Source organism: Lepisma saccharinum, chromosome 8 (assembly GCF_977018435.1).
Source record: "Lepisma saccharinum chromosome 8, izLepSacc3.1, whole genome shotgun sequence".
Classification (NCBI taxonomy): Eukaryota; Metazoa; Arthropoda; class Insecta; order Zygentoma; family Lepismatidae; genus Lepisma; species Lepisma saccharinum.
Window position 1 is genome coordinate 32936617 of NC_139236.1, and position 27759 is coordinate 32964375.

At 41.7% G+C, this 27759-nt stretch overlaps 2 protein-coding genes across 2 annotated transcripts in view; one reads left to right on the forward strand and one right to left on the reverse strand.

Moving 5' to 3' along the window:
• The window catches only part of hiw (MYC binding protein highwire), a 529247-nt gene that overhangs the window by 360109 nt on the left and 141379 nt on the right, over positions 1-27759 (forward strand). The window lies entirely within an intron of this gene.
• LOC145990916 (uncharacterized) lies at positions 1657-27750 on the reverse strand. Its single transcript, XM_083126441.1, has 2 exons — positions 27341-27750; positions 1657-4276 (listed from the first exon to the last, which is right to left on the reverse strand). Exons 1-2 carry the CDS (start codon positions 27488-27490, stop codon positions 1844-1846), a joined length of 2583 nt encoding a protein of 860 aa, XP_082982567.1. The 5' UTR covers positions 27491-27750; the 3' UTR covers positions 1657-1843.

A 27759-nucleotide genomic window follows, 5' to 3' on the forward strand; every position in this document is an offset into this window, starting at 1 on the left:
TGATAGGCATATGCTTAAAGGTTATGAAGACCTGTAATAGCAAACTTACATGAAACAGTAAAGGGTCATCAACCCTTTCTCATCCCGTGTTAAGAAAACCTATGTGTGATCTGTGTGTGTAAGTGCATACACGTGTATGTAAATCAAGATATTGGTGCTGAAACAAGTGTATTGTGAATACACATGATATGAACATAAATCGTGAAAAACTCAATTCTCATTCGTGGTTAATCTCGATGTGAGTACGAGTACCGTACTTTGGACAAAAGTGTGGCACAGTTTCTTTGAAGTCCACTTTATGCTGATAGGTTTATCGGACTCTACGGTTAAAAGTGGGATCGGAACGTCTATGCATTGTGCCTCCACTGGGATTTGAGTCCGAGACGCCTTGTTTACAAGGCGACAGATAACGCTTTCGGGCTCATAGTGTTGTTTCATGTATCCAGCTTTAGAATTTTTTCTGCATATATATCCATAGATTTACATCACTGAAAATCCTTTGGGACCAAATGAATCCTTCAGAATGATTGCTGCATGTGTTACACTATGCCTAAAAACAAAATTTCACGTATGAAGTCCTCAACAAGCTCGCTTGTACAGCTGCAATATTTTCTTACCTTGACGTTCGAGAATGAATATAATCAGTACTTAGGTAAATCAAACAAGCAACGAACCTGTGTGTATGTCTCGAGAATTGTAACTACAAACCTTTGCATCCGAATTTTATCATGAACAATCTTCTTGCGAACAGTTCATATTGTCTAGGGGTGTCCCAAAATAACCAAGCTTGTTTGTGACATCAATATGTCCCCCACATTCTGCGGCGCTTCGCAAGGATATGTTCTTGGCAACAAATCAGGCATCTTTGTCCCAGCTCGCCAGGCACGTATGAAAGGCATTAATTGTGCAGCCAGTCTAGAGATAAAATCCTTTGTGTGGCGTTCTTAAGAGATCAGCTTATTCGTTCACATTTATAAATTGTTTTCGTAAGGGAAAAAGCTAAGGAGATACCTGTACTAATCGGCTGTGGTCTGTATTTTTAACCACATGCCGCACTATTGAGTGTACACATTTTTTTCTTAAGCTGTAGGGGAAATGTTTCGTGACATTACCAAGAAGATTGTTTTGGCGATAACCTTGGCCAGTGTATTATGTGAGGCAGGAGGAGTAGAAAGAATATTTTAAGCTAATATATTATATTGGTGAATTGCGCCTCTTCCCAATACTGACAGTGGAATATACAATCATGCACAAATGTTTCTTCTCTGTTTAATCAGGTCTATCCATACAAAAACGAAACTTGCGACCGAGAAGAGTTCCGATAACAAACTTGTCTAGCGAATATAGTAGCCGACTTACAGGGATTGTACGTCTTAATTTTGTGGAGCTAAGATTAATAATTTTGTAATATCAAGCAAAAAATATGTGGTAATGGTCAGGTTAAACCCTTCCCCTCCCCTCTCTTTTTAAATGTGTAATAATTTTGTTGGCAGTTTGAACCAGATCTATGGCCACGTTTCTTCTATCTTCTGTAAACAACTTACTTCGTGTTTCTTCCATCTCATATTTAAGTAGAGAATGATTGGGTATTAAAAATATTAAGTACATTATAAATACTGTGTACAAATGAATATAGGGCAGTTGTTAAAATTTATAAAGGCTATATTGAATGTCCTAAATACATTTACATCCCAAAGTATATATAGATATATGTATAAACGTCATGTTAAAGATATTTAGAAAAATTATTTTGTCCCATCAGTCTATATCGCTTATTATTATGGCAGTCTCTTTTGTATCACGATTAAGAAGTCAAGTCTCTTATCACAATATACTAGCATAGCTAGTGAGACGGTCCCTCACCAGGATCAGCTTCTTGGTCAGGTTTGCTTGGGAGGGGTCTGTTGGCGAAGCCCTGAGCAGACCGTGTCGGCAGTTCCGTATATACATGCACACGGGCATCTGTAGGTTCTGTATATTCACACACAGCCAATCCGCTTCTTTTGTTCTTCTTGGAAAGAAGGTTCTCACCCAGCGTCTTGAGAAAGGTGAGCGGGGTCTGAGAGCGAAGGGTGGGTGCGGTCGTAATGTTGGTGCCTGGCAGTTCAGTGTAAACGTGTACTTGCCTGTCTTTGGGTTCCATGTACTCGCAGAGCGCTGCAGTCTTCGCCTTCTTCACTTCGGCGTACTGAGCAGAGTTGGTGGTGGGTGATCTCGGAAGCAGTTTGTCCGGGGAAGGAGCTCGAGTGCCAGTGCTGCTGAACGTTTTCGTCGAACGACTGGTTCCCGGAGACGCCACCGATTGCTTCTTGACGCCGTTCGCTCGCTTGGAGGGTTTTGGAGATGCTGGTTGGATGATGTCGTAAAGGTTGTCATCCGATTGGTCCGCGGCCGGCGTCCGTACGTCGATCGGTTGCTGGTACCCGGTGTCTTGAACCGCGTTGGATCCGGACGTCGATGGTCTCTCTAAGCTGTTCCTCTCCTCCACCTTGATGAGGTCGTACAGATGCTCTATCATGTCTTTAGCCTCGCTGTAGTTGTCTGGATCTTCCAGTTTCTCCCGGAGCGACTGAAGAAGCTCCTGAGTGAGCTCGTCCGGCAGCGTCTGCGTCGCCTTGTCCTCCAAGGGTATATCCTCGTCGTCCATGACCTCTTCGTTCTGGGAAATTTCTGTCAGCCCGGGAACTACCGTTTGCTGCTGCTGCTGCTGCTGCATCTGCTGCTGAATCTCCGCGTACTCGTGCAGGGAGAGTCTGGAAATCGATCCGGCGGTCGTGACGCCTGTGGAAAACAGCGGGAAGCAACTCAGGATTTTCTCGGCTCTCGCACGCACCACGAAACAAGCCTTTTTCCTCCTGAGCCACATCACTATGGACACCATAAAGATAACTGTCATGCTGCACACAACGACGAGGAATATCATGGTGAGAATCTTCTTGTCCCTTTCCAATCCACTTTCACCACCGATGAAGTCACCACTGCTTATGGCCGTATCGTGCACCACCTCACTCGATTCGCACACTACCTGCTCGGCTTCGCACACTTGTTCGGTAAAGTTTCGCATGCTCATGTAGCCTTCTTGCACATTGAAGCACCTCGCGAACACCTGGTCCACAACGCACAGGCTGTTGTTGTAGAAATATGTCCACCAGTCGTCCGGTGCCGGCGAAGTGAGGACCCCGTCCGTCACCAGCTCTTCCTCGCCCACCGTGGAGCAGAGATCGCGCAGCCAAGCCTCGAGACCACAGTGGCAGCTGCTGCCGAAGCGGTTTTCGGCGACTAGAGGCATTATGGAATCGAAGCCTCCGAAGGAGAGTCCTCCGGAGCTGGAATCCACTATCACATTGTGGGTAAAGGTAAATTCGTGGTCCACGCCCACCATCCGGTTGAATATGTTCGTGAATGCACTGGCGTCCAGTCGCAGAAACGTGTTGTTCTCGATGCACATCTTGTTCCACTTCTGCAGGACGAACCCGCGGCGTTGCACCCTGTCGAAGACGTTGCCTCGGATGATCACGGCGGCGACCGTCACGTTGACCGCTCCCGGTCGGACATCCGAGAAAGTGGAATGTTCGAGCGTCAGGTTGGAGACCGCGGACTGGATGGCGTTCGAGGAGAGGACCCGTATGCGACCGTCCCTCACCTCCAGGTTGTAGATGAGGGTCCTGGCGCTGAACGCCATAGTGTCCACGGTCTGCACGGACGTGTTCTGAAAGACGACGGTAAAGAGCGTGATGGCCGCGAAGGCGTCGTGGTGGATGTCCCGCACCTCCGAGTCGACGAAGTCTATCTCCGCCGCCGACGAAGGGAACGCGAAGCTGGGAATGACGGGGACGAGCACGTTCTGGAAGCGGATCACGGTCGCGGGACCGTGGTGGCCGACGGCCGCGGCCTTGAGAGAGAAGGAATGCTCTAGCAGCTCCAGGTGGGCCACGTCCTGGGCGGTGAACTTGATGAGCCACGAGAACGCCGACCCCTGGACGATGACGTGGGAGCAGCGGGACAGGAGGGCTGTGAGCGGCGTGAGGGAGCCTTCGAAGGAGTGCGACTCCAGCACGACGCTGCCGACCTCGCTCACTTCCAGGAAGAGGTGAGATGCGGAGAGGTTCCGGAAAGCGTATCGCCGGATGAGGACTCTGCCCACGCCGTGGATCCGGACGGCCTGCACGGTGCGAAGCTTGGTGAAGGCAGCTGCCTGGAGACTCACTTCCTTGCAGTTTTCCACTTCCAGCTCCATCAGCAGGCCTGGCAGGCTGTTGTTTTTCACTTCCAACACCTGGAAAGACAAATTACGTACATCAGAGACGCAAATAATTGTAAAAATAACAAATTAAACAAAACAACATTCGCTAACTTAATTTGTTAATACTAGGGCTGAGCCGATAACAATGCCGATGTGTCCTTGTCGGCCGATACTAGTGGTCCGAAAGTATCGGTTGGATTTTTTTTACCGACACTTCTCCGACATTTTGGTCTCTCGTGGGGTCCGCAAAAATGTTGCACGACACTTTAGCGGAGTTTAATTACCCTGGAAGTTATGGAAAATTTGAACTTTGCTTTTTATTTTGCACCAATTTTGCTGTAAAAAACTGGATTCTGTCATTACATAACATGTATTTTAATATTCTGATGTAATTCTTGAATATTTTAAAGCAAAATTCGTGATAAATTGATGCATACAATTTGGAGTAAAATATTTACACACTAATATTGATTAATATTTTGAACATCTTTAAATTATTACAATTTTCGAGTATCGGCATCGGTTTTGGTTCAAAGTGGAGTCGGCTCAACCCTAGTTAATACCTATAAACTATTTCCATGAAAGTCTTGTTTAATATCATACGGTTTTGCAACAAACTACAAGTTAACTTGGCTAGTTCCATCAACTTCGGAAAATTATAACACTAGGAAAACTTCTTACATATATCTGTAGTGTGGCGTAGCAAGTAAACTGTTCAACAATTTGTATGAGGATAAAATAAGGTCGCCCAAGGCTGAGTAAGTCTTAACGTGCTCAGTTTTGTTCTATAATTAGATAAATATTCCAGAAAATTAGTGGGTGAAACATATATGTAAAGCACTCTGTATTACTCATAAAACATTGTGTAATAAACGTGGGTGACTGCATTTACTTAGGGGAGCACAGGGGTAGTTGGCACAATTTCCACGTGGCTTCTTCCAAGGGTATTTTCTTCTTCGCTTCATTAAACAACTCATCACCACGTGAGGTGGGTCTTTTGCTACCTTCCTTCCTCTATTTTTGGCTGAAGATGCCGCAGCCTCCATGAATTATTTTTTCGATGACAACGGCAATAGGTATGTGGCCGAATGCGGAACCGCGTGTTTTTAATGAACCTTTATGATAGCTGCGGTCTGTTTGTTAGTCGCATACATAGTTTTCGAGCTTTCGTTGATTGACTCAAGCCAAATGTTACATACATTATACTGTAATGTCGGTATTATTATTTTACGTTGCTCTTCGTTTGTATAAGTGTAACGTTTCAACACTAAAGTGAAGTTGCAAAAGTCCGCAATACACAGTAACAGGCAATAATTTTGAAAAAATGTATTATAGAAAAACAAAAACTCCATACTGAGGTCAAACCAAATATGAGGCAATTCACAGAAGAAAAAAGAAGCCCCCACACAAAAAAGACACATTGCACTAAGGATGGTGGCAAGTCGATGAAATCACGATTCAGGACCAAAGTCGTGGTTTCACGACGTTATGGTAACCACTATGCTATGGATTCTAGCATAAGTTGACCTGGCTAAGAAAAGAAAGAATACATTTCTCAGTTTGTGGCTATGAACTATAGAGCACATAGTCATCTGCAAAATCAGTTCCGTAGACACCTGCAACATTATCGGAGAATTTCTAAACTATTTCATTGTAGAGCATTGTATAAGATCCATGTCCCCGTGATATTTCTTGTGCTGTCATTATTTACGTATTCCATAAGTGGAGGAAATATTACCGTTAACAACAGAAATAATGCCCGAAATAACTGATTCAAGTCCCAGGGAAGTTGCACTTATGTGCAGAAACATTGGAATTCAGGAAGCAGACCTTTATGTGAATATGGATTCACTTTTACAGGGCTAGCGATATCGCAACCGAATGTTTCTGTTTCTAGTCCTGGCCTGCGCATGTCGATTATGCCTTCGTCGCTGTTCCTTCAACGACTTTGCCTGCAAATATCGCTAGTGTAAACAACCCATTATATTTCAAAGGTAAAATAAAAGATCTGCTGTTAATGGAACAATGGCAGAGTCGGGGCACATACTGAAGGTATCAAGTCACTCACTATAAGGAATTGTATTATTGTATTATTATTACTATTGTCTTTTGTATTTCTAGTTACACTTTTTTTGTATGCAACTAATTCCTATGTATTTTTTTCTTTTTTTATTATTATTATTATTTACGTTTAGCTTACTGCTCCATAAGTTTATAATCATCTCATATGTATTATCATATTGACAAGGATTAGGTGGCAGAGCAGCCCTTGGCTAAACCTCGCCCGCTTAATAAAGAAAATGTATTATTATTATTATTATTATTATCATCCTCATCGTCGCGATTAGCCAACAGTGGAAACACTGATCCCAGTGCGCATCAAGAACCCATACAAAGCATGTCCCACTAATAATAGTGGTGTACAGGGTAATAACACCTCGCTCATAGTAAGATCAAAGGAATCTGCCGTAGTACGCCCACCTGTGCTTCTCTTGGGTTTCACGCGTTCTAAATGCCGGGAGACGCGGTGCACATATAAATTAACCGTACTAAGCCAGGATTTTAAGGATGAGAGTAGTGAGTTGTTTGAGAATTCCTCGACTCACGGGCTGACTGAAGCATATGGAGCCGGGAGATAGATTTTCCCCGCGGCGAACAGTAGTTCGGGTACTGCCCTTCGTTGTCCGGGCACTGTTCTTTTTGGCAAGGTTGGCGAAGTGTCCGAAACACGTCACTGCCTACTTTCTTTCGCCTTGCTGGTTTATATGTCTGCGTCTACTTGTCACAGGACAGAAATAGCGAAGTGGCTCCGGGAACATTTCCGCCACGTGGTCTCTTTGTACAACCTACACACTGGTACAATGCAGGGAATTTACGGCAGCATGCTAGACCCGTACTTGCATCATCACCCTTGACCGATCAAATAGTGCGCAAGGGGAAAAAAAAAACCACCCAACACAAATCATTATCGGTCTCCATTGAATAAACCCCTCAAAACGTGGAAATAAAATCCAGCAAACCTCGAAAGTAGCCGCAAACTTTCAAAATGCCCACATGCATAAAGAAAAGTAAGATTTTTGGAAGTTATATTCCAAAAAGAAACATCCAATCTAGCAGATGAGAATAATATAAGAAGCACCACACACACACACACACACACACACACACACACACACACACACACACACACACACACACACACACACACACACACACACACACACACACACACACACACACACACACACACACACACACACACACACACACACACACACACACACACACACACACACACACACACACACACACACACACACACACACACACACACACACACACACACACACACACACACACACACACACACACACACACACACACACACACACACACACACACACACACACACACACACACACACACACACACACACACACACACACACACACACACACACACACACACACACACACACACACACACACACACACACACACACACACACACACACACACACACACACACACACACACACACACACACACACCCCCACCCACCCACCCACCCACCCACCCCCCCCCCCCTTAGCTACGAAGAAGATGCAACAAAACAAAAACTCACAACTGAAATCAACTCTCTTCAACATGCTGGAAACTACAGTCACCAACACAAACTCAATTTCGATTCGACGTTGAAACGCAGATATCGACACGCATAGCATTAGCATTCAAAGCTAATGTAACTTAATGAAAATGATCACGCAACATACAAAATATATTACCCAATATAACAAGCTTATACGTATAAGTAAAATTCAGCGAATGGTCAGGGCTCTCTTCTTTCGTGCGAGCGGTAACCAGTTCGATCTTAGATGGACGCTTCAAAATTTCGGTGTGGATTCAGCACCGTGAGGACATTTGAATAACTACTTGAAAGTAGTTCTCTCGAAAGCTAGAAAACTGCGGCTGTTGCCCCAGGGACTTCAGCTTTACACTTAAATAAGTATAGTTTGTTTCTTCTCTTCATCTTACACATTATGTTGCTTTGATTAAGATTTAAGATGGAGAAAAGCAGACAAGCCAACATACTGTGACTTTGCCATCACAATCTCATTTTAAATTCTATTCTGTCGCCTCGGTGAATGACCAGCTCACGATATTGCTACCGAAGGGCAGTAGCGTGTGTGTTCTTTCATTTGTTCTGGTTGTTGTACATTGTCGCTCAAAAGCCTTAGGACGACATTTTAAACTAGGCAACCCAATTTACACAAGGCGTTGGAGGAGAGTTAGGCTCAATTTCAGGGTTGCCACATGCACAATAGATATTTATGAAATACGCGAAAAAAGAAATCCAACAGTTATTGTATAAAACTAGAAAAAAAAAATCAGTATTACATTTTTTGCAAATGAGAAATACTTTCTGAAAGAAAGAAAATCGATTTTCTAGTACTTCATTGCTGATGAGTCTACACAAAGAAAAGAGGAGAGAGGAAACGGAAGGGGACAAAATAGAGAACAGAGAAATGGGGAAGAGGCGAGAAAGTAAGGAATGCGATGTGAGATAAAGGCAGATGAGAAGGAAGGGAGAGAAGAAGGAGAAGAGAAGAACAGAAGGGACTGGAGACGAGAGGAGAGAAGAGGTAGTTGCAGACAATATCGTCTCGGCGTCAAGAAATTATGCATTGATCAAATTATCGACATGAAACATTCAATAACATTTTGAAATGTATTGGAGAAAGTATTAATTAGATCGGTGCGAAATGCATTTTGGCTGAGTTCAGAGCAAGATAAAGTCTTCCACGTAAGATCTTTGATTTTACCTGAGATTATACCACTAAAAACATGAATGTAATTTTAATATTTATAAGAATTATACAATTTTTCTCCACTTCGTTGAAATGGTGATTTTGTAATTTAATATTTGCCCTCCCCCCATCGTTAATCCCAAACTGAATCATTCCGTTTCACTACGGAATTAGGCTACTAATTTTACGCCTTTCTCACTCGAGTTCAATGCAAATATCGAATGAAAAATTTTCATCATGTAGAATTCTTCATTAAATGTTTTCGCCGATTCGTTCTACCTTCGTTTTCTTTGTTACAAACAAGTATTCTTTGCATATTACATCCAGGAGGAGAGTTGAATCTACATTTCACATTGGTCAGTTCCTTCTATCAGCTTTCAGGAGCGAAAGCTTGTAGAGTAGTGGATACCGTTAAGGATTGTCAACATGATGGTCGTAGGTTCAAAACCCTCCGGTGGTAGAAAATTTTCGTAAGTTTTAGACATATCCCATTGTCTTCATTGTCCACGCCGTGTGAAACGGAATTATTCAGTTTGGAATTAACGATGGGGGGAGGGCAAATATTAAATTACAAAATCACCATTTCAACGAAGTGGAGAAAAATTGTATAATTCTTATAAATATTAAAATTATATTCATGTTTTTAGTGGTATAATCTCAGGTAAAATCAAAGATCTTACGTGGAAGACTTTATCTTGCTCGGAACTCAGCCAAAAGGCATTTCGCACCGATCTAATTAATACTTTCTCCAATACATTTCAAAATGTTATTGAATGTTTCATGTAGATAATTTGATCAATGCATCAATTCTTGACGCCGAGACGATATATTCTGCAAGTACCTATTCTCTCCTCTCGTCTCCAGTCCCTTCTGTTCTTTTCTGTTCTTCTCGTCTCCTTCTTCTTTCCCTTCCTTCTCCTCTGCTTTTATCTCGTATCGCCTTCCTTACTTTTCTCGCCTCTTGTCTCCATCCCACTCTTCTCCACTCCTCGTATCTCCTCTCCTGTCTTAGATTTCCGACTCCACTGTACTCTTCTTCTCTCTCTTACTCTACCCTTCTCTCCCCTCTTCTCGTCTTCTCCCCATTTTTCCTCTCCTCGTTTTCCTCCTCTCTTCTCTTTCCTTATCTCTCCTCGAATCTTTTCCCTTTCTTCTCACTACTCCTCCACTCCTCGTCTATCCTATCTTCCTTCTCTCCTCTACTTTTCCCCTTCTCCTCTCGCTTTCTCTTTCTTCTCTCCTTTGTCACCTTCCGTTTCCTCTCACCTCTTTTACTTTCTGTAGATTCTTCAGTGATGAAATAATAGAAAACCTTTTTTTTTTTCACAAAGAATTTTGTCATTTGCGATATAATAGTGATATTTTTTATAATTTTATACAATAATTCTTGTTTTTATTTCTTTCGCGTATTTCATAAATATATATTGTGCCTGTGGCAACCCTGAAATTGAGCCTAACTCTACACGCAACCCACCAACGCCTTGTGTAAATTTGGTTGCCTAGTTTAATATGTCGTTGTCCTAGGACTTTTGAGAGACACTGTGTCAATAAAAGGCACTGTTTCCTTTGTCGTCTTGATATTCGGTATTGTTAACGAGTTAAAATAATAAACTTCAAAATAATTTCTAGACCTTCTTTGTATCTCGAGAAGAGTTGGTCCATTATTTCAATAATTTCGTCATTGTTGAAGCCACCCAGTTTGGTGGAAGGTGCCGTCTGCGTATGTGGCGGATCGCTCGAGAACCTCAATGGCACGCCTTCTAATAGGACGGCAGCCAACTCCAAAGTTTTTGTGGACAATTAAGTTGTCGGGAGACACCGAAAAAGACGGGAGGAGCTATATTTAAACAACGCAACAATATTTATGCCTCTCACCCCCCTCCTTCATCTGGCGCAAGAAGAAAGTGCCTTCGTTCATGCTGAACCCCGGCACGGGCCAAAGAGGACAAAAATTCCCTCAAGTAACATTTTCGCCGCCCCGTGCTGTCAAAATTGGTTCCTACGGTACTTCCCCCGTCTTCAGCTGATGCTGGCTGTATACTTCAGTTTCTAAATTGAATTCAGCTGTCGTTCTCCCCCCTTTTTTTAAAAGAAAAATACTTCACCAGTGGGGTAGAAGATGCGGCAATGGACCCCTATATTAGTCCCCTCTCTTCACCACCATCAGTTTGTCAGTTCTCGGAATTTTATCCCTTTAGGATATTTAGTAATGACAGGAAGAGGAAAATATTGTATAGGGGCTGTTTGAAACAGGAGGACGTAATCCAGGGTATTTCCCCCTTTTATGCTGTTTTAGTCCCAAGTTCCACGTTTCAGAAACCATTCCTTAGAGGTGTTCTGGAACCATTACTTTCTTACTATTTTTATCCACTGATCTGCAGGATTACAACTTAATTTTGAAGCGGGGGCGCATTAATTGTCCTACATGCTTGTCAAATATTTGCGAAAACGATAGTAGTGCTACAACTATAAATACTAGTAAGCTTACTGCTGTTTTATAAATGCACCCAAAAAATTACACATTTGTTGCTTATTTTTAATGAAACAAATTGAATTTACTTTTGTTAAGCAGTTCTTTCAACTTACAAATATATATCGTGCTGTGAAACAATGAGTTTCTATGCCAACACCCTTTCCCTCAACTTGATTCCATTCGTACACTGTAGAGGTCCCAAAAGTACCGGAGAAAGGAAGATTGAATGAACTCCCCCCCCTCCCAAGTCTATCGAAGTGCGTAACTAATGATCGGAATACGAAACCCCCTCAGGACAACCGCAACTCTTGATTTCTGATATTGCATCGATTGTGAAATTATACTTGATGTTCGCTCAGGCAATGGCAACACATGACATCGACAAAATAAGTCCATGTCGTGCGTTTCTTATTTTCTATTATATTGTGTGTTAACTACCTTGGGTAGAATTTCTACATTTTAGATTAGCCTACTCACGACGATGTGGAAGAATGGTGAAATTGAGTAAACGAATTTTCATGGGCCATAGGAATGATTTTTAATATAGTGCACACATCAATGGCGGCGATTAGCACTATCCTAAACCTTATCTAACAAGGGAAAGTAAACTGTCCGCGCCCCCTCAGTTTTAGCGCAATCGCCGCCACTGGTACACATACATCTTTTCACATATCTTTCTGTGAAATAGCCGATACATTTACGCTGATTGGGCACCGTCCTTGCTACATATCCATACGTATACTTGTTGCATGCATACGTTTTTTTCATGTGGGTTGCCGAGTGTGCCGTGCGGGAAAGGGGGTGATTAAATGCACTGTTGCGATTTAGTTGAAGGTTATACTTGTGCGGGTATGTGACATGAGGGTACACGTGTTTGTTGCATGTTCGTTCCTGGTTCGCGACGTCATTCAATTACTTGCTGCAATCTGTTACTGTAAAACGCCCATTCAATTTCCTTCATGAACTGACAAAACATTGTTTACGCATTGATTTCGTTAGGAACTTGATGACCTAAGAAGTGAAGCATGGATGAGAACATGCCTTTAAACCGATTTCATGCAACACCTCTCCTTTTGTACTATGGTCAGCAAACCGTGATAAATAAATGAATCTGTACATTAGACACCTGCCCTAAATGAAATTGTTTCTAAATCTATGTGATCTAGCAAGCTGGAAAATCGAATTTTCAAGAGCGAGCTTATTTTACATTAACGACCTGCATAATATTTTTCCATAACAGTACACGTACTTTACCACTACATTAAAACACCGATGATACAAACGCGTTATGTGCTTGATCAATGAAACCTTATTTCAGATATAGATCAGTTTCCGACGCAGTAAAAAATACAATATAAACGAGCGTAACAATATTAAATACATATTTGATGGGTAAAAATCAAATACCACTGAAGCAGTCAACCCGCTTCTGATTGATTGATTTGCTTTATTTTACTTCGCTTTTTGTGCCACTTTTGGCTAATTTGCGAAGATGGGATGAGTGATGAAATTCATGAATTGGCACTCACAAACATCCATGCCCAGGCCGAGATTCGAACCCGGGATCCCTGGCGTGGCGACGTAACGCGCGCGATGTGCTAACCACTCCACCACGCCCCCCCCCCCCATTTTCTGAAAATACTGTCCACTTGGTCCATACTTCTGGGTTGTAATCATCCCATTACAACCCAGAAGTATCCGTGACTGTACAAAAAACCCATGGTAAGGCGACTCGAAGTAGTTATAGGGCCTCCCCGGTGGCGTAGTGGCAACGCCATCGCCTTGTAATCAAGGGGTCCTGTATTCGATACCCGGTGGATACCTGGTTCGGATCCCACTTTAATCTGTAGGTTCAGTCCCAATTAGCTCATCTGTGCATAAAAGTGGACTTAAAAACGAAACTCAAGCTCGAAGTAGTTATGAAAAAACTGCAAAGGAGGCGGTATTTTGTGTTCTAATTGGTCACACAGTCCCCAAAGGAGGATTTCGTCGGTGCCCATTGTGACGATATGACGCGAGAACCCCTGTTCTTCCTTTAGGGTATGAAGCCTTTCTCTGTTCATTGAAGATTTCAGATCATTATACCATTTAGCAGATTTCTAAACAACTCGTTGGACTATTCACTAGATTACAAATTATTTATATGTATTAGCAATTGCTTCCTCTGGTGAAGAATTAATGAAAACATGACAACGTTGATCGTGGGAGTTCGGGTTGATGCACGACGTGGCAACGTTGGTGAGGGCTGTGAAGTGATAAACGGATCTCTTTCGAGGAACAGGCTCCGGGGATCGCAGGCAACCTCATACATTATGAATCATTCTACAAGAAAGCACCTTGCTTCTTTCGACGTTGCATGCGAGTGAAGCAGGATTGAGGGTCACTGCTGCCGACACAAAAGCCGGACGTCGAGAAGCTGGACAGTCAACCCGAACAGGTGCCGTAAAAGGAATTCGGTTGGAGGTGGAAGGAATCGTCTTTTTCACTTGTGCTTTTGGAATGTTCCGCACGTTGAAGTGGTAGTTTTCTTCCCGTCCTCTCCAAATTACTTCCCTCCTTTATTCGATTTCTAGCGCAATTATTTAATCTTATTGTTTTTCAATTTAAAAAAAAAAAACGTAGAGTTCGATCGTTAACATTCTAAATGTCATCGAAAAAGTATATCACAAAGGTATTTTGGAATAGGGAGGAGATAATAAAAGGGTATTTTATCGACATATCGGTAAAATTGTTAATTTTAACGACCCAATAATTCTATAAATAGCATTGTCTACAATTGTAACTTCTGTTTGCTTCAGAAAATAGTCATTTCACAATGCACTTGACGTGCTGAGTTAGAGAATGACAAAATAAGGTGATGGATTGGGTATGCTAATCAAGAATCCATGGTTTATTTAGAAGGTGTACTGCGTTACCATCATCCTTCAGTAGCAAGGACGCTCCTGAAAGATGATGGTAACGCATTTTTTTTAAATTTAAAAAACAAACCACCCTGAAACTGTTTATATTCAAATGTATGTAATATCAGTAAACCCCCGGACTAATTAAGGTTTCAGTTTCTCATCACTTTTAAAGACAATTGTAATGTAAAGAAGCGAATTTGACGAGTAAGTATTTGCGGTGTTCAATAAAAATATTTCTATTCGATATTTCGATTCTCCCCCAGAGACCATGTTTCACATTCAACTAAAATAATGAGTAAGTACATATATATATATTAAATACAAGAACACACACACATTAAATTCCATAACCCCATACGTAAACTAATTGGAGCTGCTTATATGCCAAACAGTAAAGACGTATTGATATTAGAAAATTTTAGAAAATGCTAACAAAATAGGTTGGGAATAGGATGAAGAAGATGCAGTAAGAATCTAATGAACATCCTAAGAAAAAGCTTTTGGTATTCCGCTTTGTAATATTTTATATCTTGTCGTTCTTTTATTCGTAGCTGGTCATGGAAATTCTGCGTGAATCTTTGATGCGAAAATGTTTGAGAAATATTGAAGTGAAACTTCATCTACTAAGTCCCCTCTCTACGTTTCATAAGTTTAAGATACATGTACGTTTGTCTCATGGTTATATCAGTGATGTCCGGGTTTCAATTCCCGGAAGGAACCAGTGTCTATCCAGCGAGTACAACTGAGGATCTACTTTCATTATCGAGCAAATAAAGCGTATACGCAACTAGGCCTGGAAAGCAAATTAAATGTGAGTTTGTAACACACCATCGTGGTTATCTCGGACCAACCTTTCCTTTGTTTTCTACTGCTGAGAGGTTATCAGGCGACGAAGATAAGATTTGACCTTCTAGTGGCACGCATTTCGGAGAGAGGCAAATGGGGCCGATTGATGTCGGTCGTGTCAGCAGCAGCTACTTGGCTGATCGGGAGCTCTTCAGGCGAAACGGCTTGCGTAATAGGAGTCTGCACGATGCGGGCGTTAAATTGTTCTGCTGAGCCGACATTTTCGTCCATCTGTTCTCGACTTATTACGAGCCAATGTTCCGCAAAGTGCTTGCAAATCGCTTCGCTTGGGGTTTAGCGCCCGCTGCTTTTCCGGTAGAACTAGTTCGAAGTTTCCAATTGCACAAAGTTATTACCTGGATCTACGTGCGTTGTGGAATGCTAAATCAAGCAGAATCGCTGGTTGTGTTTACTGTAGCCGTCACTTGCCATTTTTCTTTAGTCCTTTTCCTGTTCTGGAGTATGGACATCATTCAACCCTTTGCTTTCAGTTAATACGTTCCCAATTTTATTGGTGGAGACATTTTTGAATTGTAAACTTTTTTAAATATCATATAAAGGGGCAAGGGTACTATTTTTTCTCCGCAAATATATATTTTTTTTACTTGGGTTACCATTTACTGAAGAAATAAGTATTTTTTAAATAATTTTGTGTGTGATGGGAAGCACCTTCTTCCCTCCCCCTAAATTCTGCCTATGTTCAAAGCGCCAACCTAGTTTCAGTGGTTTGATTCTGAATTCATATTCAGATCTTACAAATTGAACTCCGTATAAAATTGCCTTCAGGAAGAAAAAAGGTTTGGAAAATTGTGTTCATCATGTCGTTTATGAAGGGAAAAATTTGACAACGTTTGGGATTGAACTTAGAAACACTGTCTTGTTGTCATTATTGTATGTATAGCCAGGGTGGTATTTGTAGGGGGATACTTGTGTCCCCCCTCTGCTTGATAAATTGTATCCATGGGGAGGGAAATGTTATATGGCATAAAGTCATTATCTCATGCTGTCCCTAGACAGTCAGTAGAACTTCCCCTCACTGGAAATACCACGCTGTCTATGGCTATCTAAAGTATAACTGACTTTGCCACAGCAACATCTCATTCTGTTTCTATCCCGAGCAAGTAAAATCAAATTCATTCGACCAATAAATAAATAAAAGAAAGACTGTTTAAACTTTGCCACGCAGCTATACGAGTTGCTGGCAGAAATTAGACATACTCAATGTTTCGCCGTAAACATCCACGCTCGATGGATGCACCTCTAGGCATGTTTCCTTTAATGCTTTCCTGGCATAGTTGTAAACAAAACAGGTCATAAACAAGTTCTCAGTTTCTATTTATGCGATCCATTAATTGGCAACACACCAGAAGGGTGCGGAGGTAGATATGAGTAAAAAGTTGTTTGTTTGCTCTTACCCTTTCACAACAGCGGATGAATGAATGCTCGACCCGCAACTGAATGGAGAGAAGCCTGAGTGATGCACGAAAATGGTCCCGGAACAAACTCTGATGTTTTCGGTTTATATTTATTTAGTGGAGAGCGAAGAGCCTTCTCAAAGAAGTGTGGGATGCTTATTTACATTTCTCTACGTTGTTTGAATGCAATAGTTGCGTGAAAGTACAGCATTTATATTTATAAATATATAATACATCTTGGTAGCGGAATATCACGTTATAATTAATATATTTAGGGTGTCAGTTAGGTGATGGTCATTATAAAAATAGTGTATTTCATATGAGCAATACAATATAATAACATTTCTGTGGGTCGCAAAAGCACCATCGGTGATACTGTTAACTATTTGTACGTTGTACTTTTACAGACTTTTCACGTGTCCTGATATCCATGATCCTAATAGGACATTGTCATTGTTCCTGAGGCTTTTTGCGAAGACCTAGTCTCTTCCACTGTCTGTGAGGAAGTTTTTAGTAAATTCTTGCTTTTTAATGTGTTGTGTTTGTCTTGTGCAGATCCCATTTCAACCTTGCACTTTTAACTTTTCCAAGGGGCTTTTTACACACCTTGGTTTAACATTTTCAGTAAGAATTTTAGATAAGGGGGTATTCCCCGTGTACATCGAAGGATGCAAAATGATGCACCCAACACTTTTAATTCAATATATCGATCATTGTTCCTGAGATATCTACAGATCACATTATTGACTGCTATGGACAGACATACGAACATTGCATATTGATACTGTGTTTGATAGAGCTCCACTGCCTACAGATTGTTCATCTATCTCTGATAGTTCGAAATTCCGATAGCGGCCACGGATGGACATTGGCGCCACCAATGGCCTGAAAACGGTTATTAGATACATCATAGCGACATAATATTGTGACAGATACCAGAAAGGGTGTAGGCCAATATATACCACTTGAAAAAGGCACAGGGACCGGCTGCTGGATCGTGTGGTGGTTGAAATAAAGGGTCCATAGTTGGTTGGTTGGTTGATTTGGTGTTTTAAGTCCACTTTATGCACAGTAAGGCTAATCGGGACTGGACCTACAGTTTAAAGTGGGATCCGAACCACTTGTGCCTCCACCGGGTATCCCCGTATTTCATATGTAGGCCTTGTTCAAACCCGTTAATAAACTTTGCATTTTTAATTGGAATGCACTCCTAGGCCATGAATGAGCGTAACAGCATTGTGAAAGAACGAAAGTCTATTGGTATTCCGGAGAGATGCGAGCAACGATGCCCGCTGTCATCACTTTCAATTGGCGCTGATAAATTTGTTACGGATTCTTCCGAATGAAGAGTGATTTTGTCATTTCGCTCGACGAGCTGCTTTCTCCTTGTTTGTCGCTGTCAAGGGTCGCCTTATCACTGCCACCGAGTTAGCCTCTATACAGGAATTATCGCACGAGTTACTGGGTCGTTGGCGTTGACACAAAGTGTTCCGAGATATCACCCTACAAAGTTTTACGTGTTTCTCTCTGCTGTTAGCGGTTCCTTCCTTTCTTTCATTGTTTAATTTTTTCCATGTGTAAGATGTTTTAATGTGGGAAATGATATAGCTATTGAACGCCTTTCTTCCATTTCGAAGCGTTGTTATACATAGGTTCCACAAGTGTTCGGAAAGAGGAGGGACAGGTTCCACAGTTGTTCGGAAAGAAGACGGACACATCCCCTAAATATTTCACTTTAATGCTGTTCATTGCATTAATTAATTATTATAAGAAGCCGATAATAACAAGTAAGATTGGACCTTGAAGCTGCAGAATTTCAAATTCAAACCGTGTTTTGAGAGAGGGGCAGCACCGTTTTGAGGAAATGCTTTGCTTGCCGCCCCTTGGAAAAAAAATTCTACGATCCGTCTTGACTCCTAGGAAGCTGCAGTATATGTGCAATGCTTTGGATTATTTTCCCAGGTACTATGTTGTATTAATTTGCTATGTAGACTTTGTGTTCATTCATATACCCTCCCCCCCCCCGCTATTTTGTGTTCACTTGCTACCACTTTAGCTGCACGTGTGTGCCATTTTTGTTCGTTTTTATTTTTTTCGAATTTGCTGTCTTCCCACATTATAAGACTCATGAGGATCAATGTACACTGCCCCACTCTCTTACGAACTTCTAAGAATCAAGCTCCGTGCCTGTCTATACGCATTGATATGCTAAAAAGCTTGTTTTGTTGCTGAAGGACAGTGTGACCCACTTTTCTATCTTCGCATGGCAACACTGACATCCGCTCATTTCCCTTTCACGATTCTGAGAGAGTTGTGTGTGTGTGTGTGTGTGTGTGGAGATCGAGCGAGGCCGCCTCTCTGGACATGCACCATCGAATGATATAGCAGTTCACGATGAGATGCTGGTGCCATGTTTGAGCTTAACTAAATAATGTAGCTGCAGCGTTTGCATATATTGGCACGAATCCACACTCAAGATATACCATACCCTTCTGTTATTACAAATACAATTTTCCCCATATCTCTTCTGAAACTTAACCCCTCTGGAATATTGCTTTACTTCTAATGGCGTCCATGTTGATTTTTCTATTTGGCAAACTTATGCTTAAAAGTTAAATCAACACAATATACTACTCTGTACATCATTTGTTGTCATGGGCGCCAGGAAGGGGAGACCCCCTCCCCTCTCAAACAAAGTTAATGTCACTCGAAAATTACGTTGCATGGGTTACGTAATGTGATATCGTTGATTTACTAGTATTTGTATATTCTGTATGCTGTGCAAATAAGCCGGATGTTAATACATTAACACAAGAAATCTTTTAAAAATGCATTTTATCAACGTCCTTATACGCTCTCGTAAATAGAATTGTCAAAATGTATGTAGTTATCACAACGGTATATCAGGTCTATACGGCAACAGGTAGGGGTGTGCGGAACAGAATTTTTTGGGTCGGGACGCGATCGGGACGAGACATTTTTTAAATCCCGACATTCGGGACGGGAAAAATTCGCAATTTCCCGACTGGGACGGGAAATGTTCGAAATTTCCCGATGCTCTGGAAATCTCGAATTCTACACGTCATTTTCACTTGAAGTGATTGTTTTTGCATTTCTGGTACAAAAACTAACTATTTCCAATAAGTTTCAAACATTTACAATGCAGAAAACATCGAGAATTAACGACTTTTTAAAATGACCATTCGGTATTTCCCGACTGCTCGGTATCCCGAAAAAGTCGGGAATTCATTTCCCGAAGTCGGGATCGGGACGGGAATTTTTTTCCCAATCCCGGTCCCGACTTTTCGAAATCCCGCACACCCCTAACAACAGGATATTATTCTGATAAACTTGTTTCAGTAGCGGATAGCCTTAAATAATATATTCTGGACAAAACCATATATTACCGAGGAAATTATGAATAGATAAACGTGGCGAATCAGTTATATTGTTCTATTTTTCGCGGAAACGATGTCCAAAAAGAAACGGTCGTTCCCCATAACCCCATTTCAGTGCATTTTCGATATGAGATGTGCCAGACGGAATTATCTTCTCGCCGTTAGCATGCAAGTGGGTGATCTGGCAACCTTGCTGGAACCTGTCTGACAGCAACTCCCCCAGACAAGTCCAGCCAGGCACTACTTGGCCCCGTTTACACCCCTCCTCCCTCATCTTCGCTTCCTTTGCCAGCGCCCATACAATTGCGCCAATTTGGCTACCGAGATTCGATTTCTTGTTTTTCCTTCCAATGATTCAGAGTAAGTATCCTGTGCTGTAATTCCAGCCGCGGTAATGTCGAAAGTGATTGTGTTATTTTAAGTTTCTTAATTAATTGCGCCGAAGCAGTTTTTTTATATTGGTTCTGTTCTGATACAAGCAGAAAGCGAGTCTCGAGTTATTTTCGCTAGATGGTGTCGGAACTACAAACCTAATTCTTCCCAATCTATAGATATCTTAATTTTTATTATGAAATGACGTCTTTTCTCTTGGTTTTCGACCTAGAATATTGGGTGTTTCGTTTCTGTGCCCAAAAAAGACAGAGTGAAATAAATTCCAACTTCCTTTACCTTTCTTTACCAATACTTGGCGGTCTTGCAATCAAAGTATTCCGGGTTCGATTCCCGGTGGAGGCAAATTACACAGTGGCTCGGATCCCACTTTAAACTGTTGGTCTATATTCGATTAGCCTGTCAGAACATAAAAGTGGATTTAAAACGTACTTGACAAAACTTTTCTACCCCGTTTTCTTACATCACGTTGTCACTATCGACGATCCCAGGTCTGAGTTTAGGTGTATGTCATTTCATCAAATCATCATTCACAATTATTGCCATCGTTACTATATCGTGGCAGAAAAGCGACGTAAAAAAAGAAGAAAAACACAAATACTCGTTTGCTGTTATATGATATGCCCTTTTAAATTTTTGTTGGCAATATTTCTAATCGTGGGTGTGACTCTTGAATACACAGTTCCTCTTTCTAGATCTATGTATTGTTAGTGGTCACATACGGGGTGTCATTTGAAGGGGGTGAGGGGAATCCCCCCTCTGATTGCTGCCTCCCTCCGTTGGAAAATTTTCAAATATAAGAAATACCAGTGGGAGGGGCTATTGTTTTTTGTTGTTTTTTTTCCCCAAGGAAGAATCGCAGCCCTCATGCTATTCGCTACTTTATGGCCACAGAGAAAAACAAGTGAGGAACTCTACCACACCAGGTTGGCGGCATCAACTCTTTCTTTCCATTGAAAAGGAAAGAGGCTCTCTGGCGTGAAGCGGGCGAACAAGATAAAGATACAGACGCTGAGCTGCATGTGGAAAACATCTCAAGTGGGCAGGGCACTTCTGCCTTACTTTTTTTTTTTTTTTTTTACTCTTGTATAACTGGAGAAAATGGATACTGTTCGTGTGGGTTCTGCATCGTGGATGAAAACCAACGTTCACATTTCAAGAGGGAGGCCAGGATTGAAACTAGTTTTATCTGACAGCATCCGCGGAAAATAGGCAAAGATCGTTTCAGTTTTCATGCATCTCGCATCATGTGCTATCTGGTACAGTGTTGCCAGTACATATGAAGTTTGTATCAAAAATACTGACGGAAAGGAGAAAAATCAGAGACCCGAAAAACAGGGAAAGATATGGAAGTGATCATTGTCGGATCGCATCGAGATGTCTTCAAGTGAAATGAAAATGTGAATCCAAAAAATTAAGCTCTTTTTGTTGTTGTTTTATATGTGACTGGCAGAGAATTAGCAATTGCACAAATGTGAAGCCCAAACCCTATTGATAAAATTCATCAGCCAGAATTTGGTTGTTTCTACATGAACACACATTGCGGAGAAAAATTGCTGACAACGCATTTTTTGCCTCCAAAATGTCTACTTTGAGATTCCCCACACTGGAGTAGGCAGAAATATTCAATTGTGGTCTTACTTAATGAATGGCGATATCTTGAAATCCATGTCACTTTTTTTTTTTTACAAGAAAACATTACATCTAGCATGTAAAATGTTATATTGAATGGTAGGCTATACGTATCTTTACTTCAAAAATGAGATCGTCTGGACTTTCAAACCCTCATGTATACTTCATATTTTAAAGAAGTTCCATTAATTTCTTCCCAGAACACACATATTTTCTTTTTTCCCCCTGTGAAGTGAGGTTCGCATTCATTTCATACTGTTCCTCTCCAACGCAACCTTCTTCCTCTATTTCACTTGCGCACGTACACTTTACCAGCTTGTGCATAAAATGGACTTGAAATAAATCAGATTTTTACAAACTGCTGCGTTTAATGGTGGTAAAAGAGCTGTCCGCACAGACACGTGTGTAATGTCTGAAACTAAAATGATTGTTACGTAGATTTAAAGGGTGACTGTCTTTATCTCGTGATAGATGGGTGCCTGGCAAGAGTTCTTGGACGACGTCCCGCTTCGGAAAACATCCATCACCTACCCCTATGGGCACGAAAGAGGCTAGCCAAAGATATATGGATGAACTAGCGTGTTTGCGCATGAGGCTATTCGTATGATGTATTAATACCAACATTCATTATGTTGTCGTAAGGGAATTACCAATTTCTTTCACGAAGAGTGTTGAAAAATAATGCATATAGATATGCCAGGTCCTTAAACAAAATCAATATTGTCCATTGCACTGTTACATGAAGGCACGCAGGGATGTGGAGGTAGACTCCACTCGTTCTCAATCTTGACCACTGGGTGATTTGAAAGACCCTCTTGTGCATGGACATAGACGGGAAAACAGATCAATCACAACGGGAATCGCACCCGGGTCTACAGCACGGCAATCAGACGCCTTACTGACTGACTGAATATACGTTACAAGCAGGAAACTTGAAAACATGAGTGAACTAATTTTCCAGCCATCAAATAAGGTACGATGTATTCAACTGAACCATTGCCCCCTCCTCCCCTCGCCGACACAACCAGCTATGCCTTTGTCCATAAAGTAGTTCTAGTGATAAATCGAGAAGAACAAAGAAAGACGCATAATAATGAAAATGCGAAGATAGGAGTAAATGAAAGCGAGAATAGTAAGACAAAGAAAGGAAAGACTCGTGTTATTTCTACAAAGATCCCATTTGAATTAAATAACGAAGGAAGCGACCTTGGAAACTCGCCGTCTCATTGCTTTTTTCCCACAATAACTGGGACAGTGATGAGGATGCGAGAAGCGTTAGCAGCAAGTAAAGCTTTAAAACAAGGTGAAACCTCTTTATTTTAAATTTAAAATATGATCCGCATATCGTTAGAATATAAACTAAGCATGTTCTCTTGGAGTATGTGATTTAAAAAGAACCAAAACGTTCATATCTTTCTCTCTCGTAAAAGAAATAAATATAATTAACTTATACAGAACGAGACTTCATGAGACATGTGTTTCATTCCGTTTGGATACGTTTACCCTTTATAAGAGGAGTTCAACAGTATTACTGCCATTTTTTTTTTTGTGAAAATGATTAAGTATGTGATATTGATGTACAGTCGCCGGCAATAAAAATGGGACACCTAGATCCTAAAGTATGCGTTGTGTGTTGCCTGACTCTACGGCGATAAGCCAACTTCAGTAGCAACTTTCAATAGGAAGTTCTGCAATCGCGTCGGAATTAGGCAACACACACAACTCCATGCAGGGCAGCGGATATTTCAGGATATAGGTGTCCCATTTTTATTGCAGATGACTGTATATAATGTATGCAGTATCGTTACAGAAACATAAATTAAATCGTGAGAAAGAATATACAATTATACTTATAATAAAATATTAGCCCTCAGTAACTTTGTTTTGTTCTTGAATGCTATCTTGAGCGTCAAAGTATTTATGACAATGTACGAACAACAAACAAACCCCATAAACAATATATGTTTGCCAATAATATTCCTGTCATAGCTGGGAGAGCGAACTCAACGTTCACGACTCTTCTCGATGAAGTAGTGTCAGGTTTAATAACCCTATCTAAGGGGATGACTGAACCCCAGTTCGGAATTTGAAAAATTCCCAGTCACGTGAAGCATCGGGAAATTGTACAAATTAGATATGCAGTTTTCTCCCCCAGCACTAAAAATTAGAGACCACAGGGGGAATTCCTCTTCATGGCCCCTTCAGATACATACCTGTGTAATGGGTCAGGACAAAACTTTTGTACCCGTCTGTATTCTCTGGCAACTTCCTGTCGACTTGACACGAAATTGATTTTTATCTCGGTCGTTTCGTGATTCGGATTACACCAGGCCAGACACTCCCTCCCCTATTCAACATGCTACAAAGGGAGTCCAGAAAGACCAGGTGGTTTGCTTCTTCTCGAAATCAGAAACCCCAATTCGAGTTACGTGGAAGATTCCAGTTACCGTTGCCTCGCTGGAACGAAAGTGACTGGAACACCGTTTGGCCTGAAGCGACATTGTTTTGAAACTGTCACTTCCTCTCTCCCCTCCATCAACGCCGGTATAGAGTCCCCATTACGAAGGTTAACGCGTTTCTCCCTTGCTGAATAAACTAGTTCACATGTTTACATTGAGCAGCATTTCTCAATGCCTCAAGGGTTGCAGGTCAAACGACAGAAAAAAAATAAGCCCAACTCATATTGTTTTTACGTCGTGGTTAACGCATCAATAGCGATACAAGAATGAGAATTTAAGTAAATATTGGACAATAAGGACTCAATCTACAATTTAAAATTGGATAAAAACGAATGATTTTTCTTCCCCGGGGGAACGAACGGACCTACGAATAATAGACGAGTTGAAGCCGAAGCCTACATGGAAACGTATTTGTTGCTTGTAGACACATTTACGGCACATCACGTAAGTTATACGTGACACTTGTATGTACATTGGAAGAAACACATTTGCATAGGAATGAAGCAACTAGCTTATTTCAGATTTCATATTCCAATTGTGATAATTCTATCCCCCAACGAAATTCCAGGACACACCATTGTCTTTCACTACGCCAGAATATTCTTATAATTCTCTTTAATGTAAGGGGCCAAGCTTCAGTCACGTCTATACAAATACAACTGGCAAAATTGGATATGCAACAGCGCTCTTAAGTGGAGAGGGATGGTACCCCTCAGCTGTTCGATTCTAAACATTTTCACTTCGAGCACTGATATGCACTACAGCATATGTGCATATAGACAGGTCCTGTACACAAGTGTTTGTCATTGCGTATGCAGTTTCTCCATTCTTTTTGTTTCGTTAAAGATAAGCGTGTTACGTTTGAATGGCATGGTACTAGAACGTGAAGTCTAGTGTCTAATGTAAGCTTTTGTATAGAAGCTGTGTAAACAACCCACATTCACACACAATGCAGCGCTTTGAGACTTGTTTCCAGTTTGTCTTTTCACGGACGAGTATTTACGCAGGGGAAGAATAAGGAAGGCGTTCACTCTCTCTTACGTAAACGGAGGCTCATCTGTTATGCCGATTAGCGGGCAACAAAAGGTGATATAAATTATAAAGGCGTCTCACTGTTGGAACGCCGTACTACGGCAGTAAACAGCTTATTCTCGCGGAGTAAACCAACCACCGAAGACATCAATAACGTTTGCTACTTTCCCTGGCCTTCACAGCTTCGTGTTCCAAGGCTTCATCTCAAGCTTAGCCGGACAAGTGCCACAGACAACAATAATCGCTTGTCTTATACGTCCTTGAAACATTGTTGTACCTTGGATTTAATACAATTGCGATAGAAGCACGCATTTAAGTATACTTTTGGCAGTTCTTGAGTATTCTTGTGGTAGCAAGTATAAGAATGAAGGTACACTCGATTTGTACCTTCAGGTGTATCATCCAATAACTGCCATGTTATTGTTAGTGCAGCAGAACACGCTACATACAAACGCACTTGATATTTCTGCAACGTGACCTGATTACAACCAGACGTGGTTTCACAGGCCCCTCCTAACTGTCCACAATAATATTTGTGGCACGCCTATATAACATATAAAATGTCTAATATTATTGGAGAAAGTACTGAATGTGTTTCGCACACTGGTAACATCTCAGATCAGATCGAGTGTCCGCAGCTGAAAAACGCGACCACCAAATGCAATCTTGAGTGAGGGCAGAATGAAAATGAAGCTTAACATGTTATTTTTTCCTAAAAAATCCCAAATTTTGGCAATGTGAGAAAAATTGTTGCAAGCACGGGCTAGTATAACTTGATGCATTATTTGACGTATAGTTATACCGCCAGTTATCCTCGAAATTGTAACGGTGCGGCTGATACAAGTGGATAAGCGTAAAGCAAGCCACACACTGCTATTCGAACCAAGGACTTGTCGGGGCAACTGCTTGGTTACGTACACGGGCGTCGTCAGGGGGAGAACCCAGGAGACTTACCCCCAATACTCTAAAAATGTATTACGTATACAGCATTCTCCAATAACAAAAAAGTAACGACGCCTATGATTGCGCAGACCAATGAGATGGTACACGCATGATCTTGAAGACAGACAGACATACCAACAGTCACGAAATAATATAGGCATATTATAGGTACGGGGTTATCCCGAGTTTCCATTTTGCGAGCGAATTTTTTTACTTTTGCTATTTAGCGTCGCTTTTCTACCAGTTTGGCTGATGGATGAGCGATATAACGAAGGGACACTAAGAAAGTACACGCGTACTCAGTCCAGGATTCGAACCCGGGACTCCTGGGGCGGTGGGGGGTGTAAGATCGTTTTAGGGGCTACGTGACAATAAATTAAACTTGTGAAAAGTTGAGGTGTGTGGGCAGTGGCGTGCCAAAGGGGTTTGATGGGAGTTATAACCCCCACTTTAGCCCAGTATTCCTAATAAAAAAACGTCAAAAGTAGGAAAATATGACAAAATCAGGGCTGACTACCAAGAAAAAGTATACATAACCCCTCCCTTTAGAAAATCCTGGGCACACCACTGTGTGTGGGCAAATTACTGCTTAGTTGATGCCAATAATAGCCGTAAAACATGTGTAAAAAATAGGCGAATGAAAACAGCGGATAGTTAAGTTTATATATCTTTGTGGTATTGTCATAGCTGCAAGCTCCATTTGTTTCGATCCTACCTACAAGAACCCAACTGTATTTATGGTTAGAGGCAGACAAATATTTTATTCGCTTTTGGCAATGTATTCGCACACTGAAACTTGCCTGTCCAGATCCACACGAGCAAGTAACCTTCATCCAGTAGCGAGACATCTTCGAACAGTTGCAGCCGTCAGCTGTACAGATGGGGGCTAGTTCGTGGGCGCCGAGCGTGACAGACACCATCATGAGAACAAGCCCGAGCACTGGACCCATCCTTGCGGCTTCACCATGGCTACCAGACACCGCTGGCACCCGCCATGGTCACCTCACTACACTGGCCACACGCGGCCGTGCGTTGACGCTGAACTTCGGACATTCTTCCTCCAACTCATCCTCGGTTCACTTTTTGTTTTATGCACACAGAATCCTCCAGAACGGACACGGACGTCTGTCGCCGCACGATCGACAGAAGCGTGCACTTTGCAAATCCACATGCGCGACGTAACTGAACCGTTGAACACGGAGGGCGCTTTGCTCTACTC

Bases quoted from the DNA above. Each gene is read 5' to 3' on its own strand.
- LOC145990916 (XM_083126441.1), bottom strand. From the start codon at position 27,490: ATGGGTCCAGTGCTCGGGCTTGTTCTCATGATGGTGTCTGTCACGCTC. The intron at 4,277-27,340 runs GCAAGTTTCAGT...TTGTCTTTCCAG, and splicing joins GCTCGTGTGGATCTGGACAG to GTGTTGGAAGTGAAAAACAA.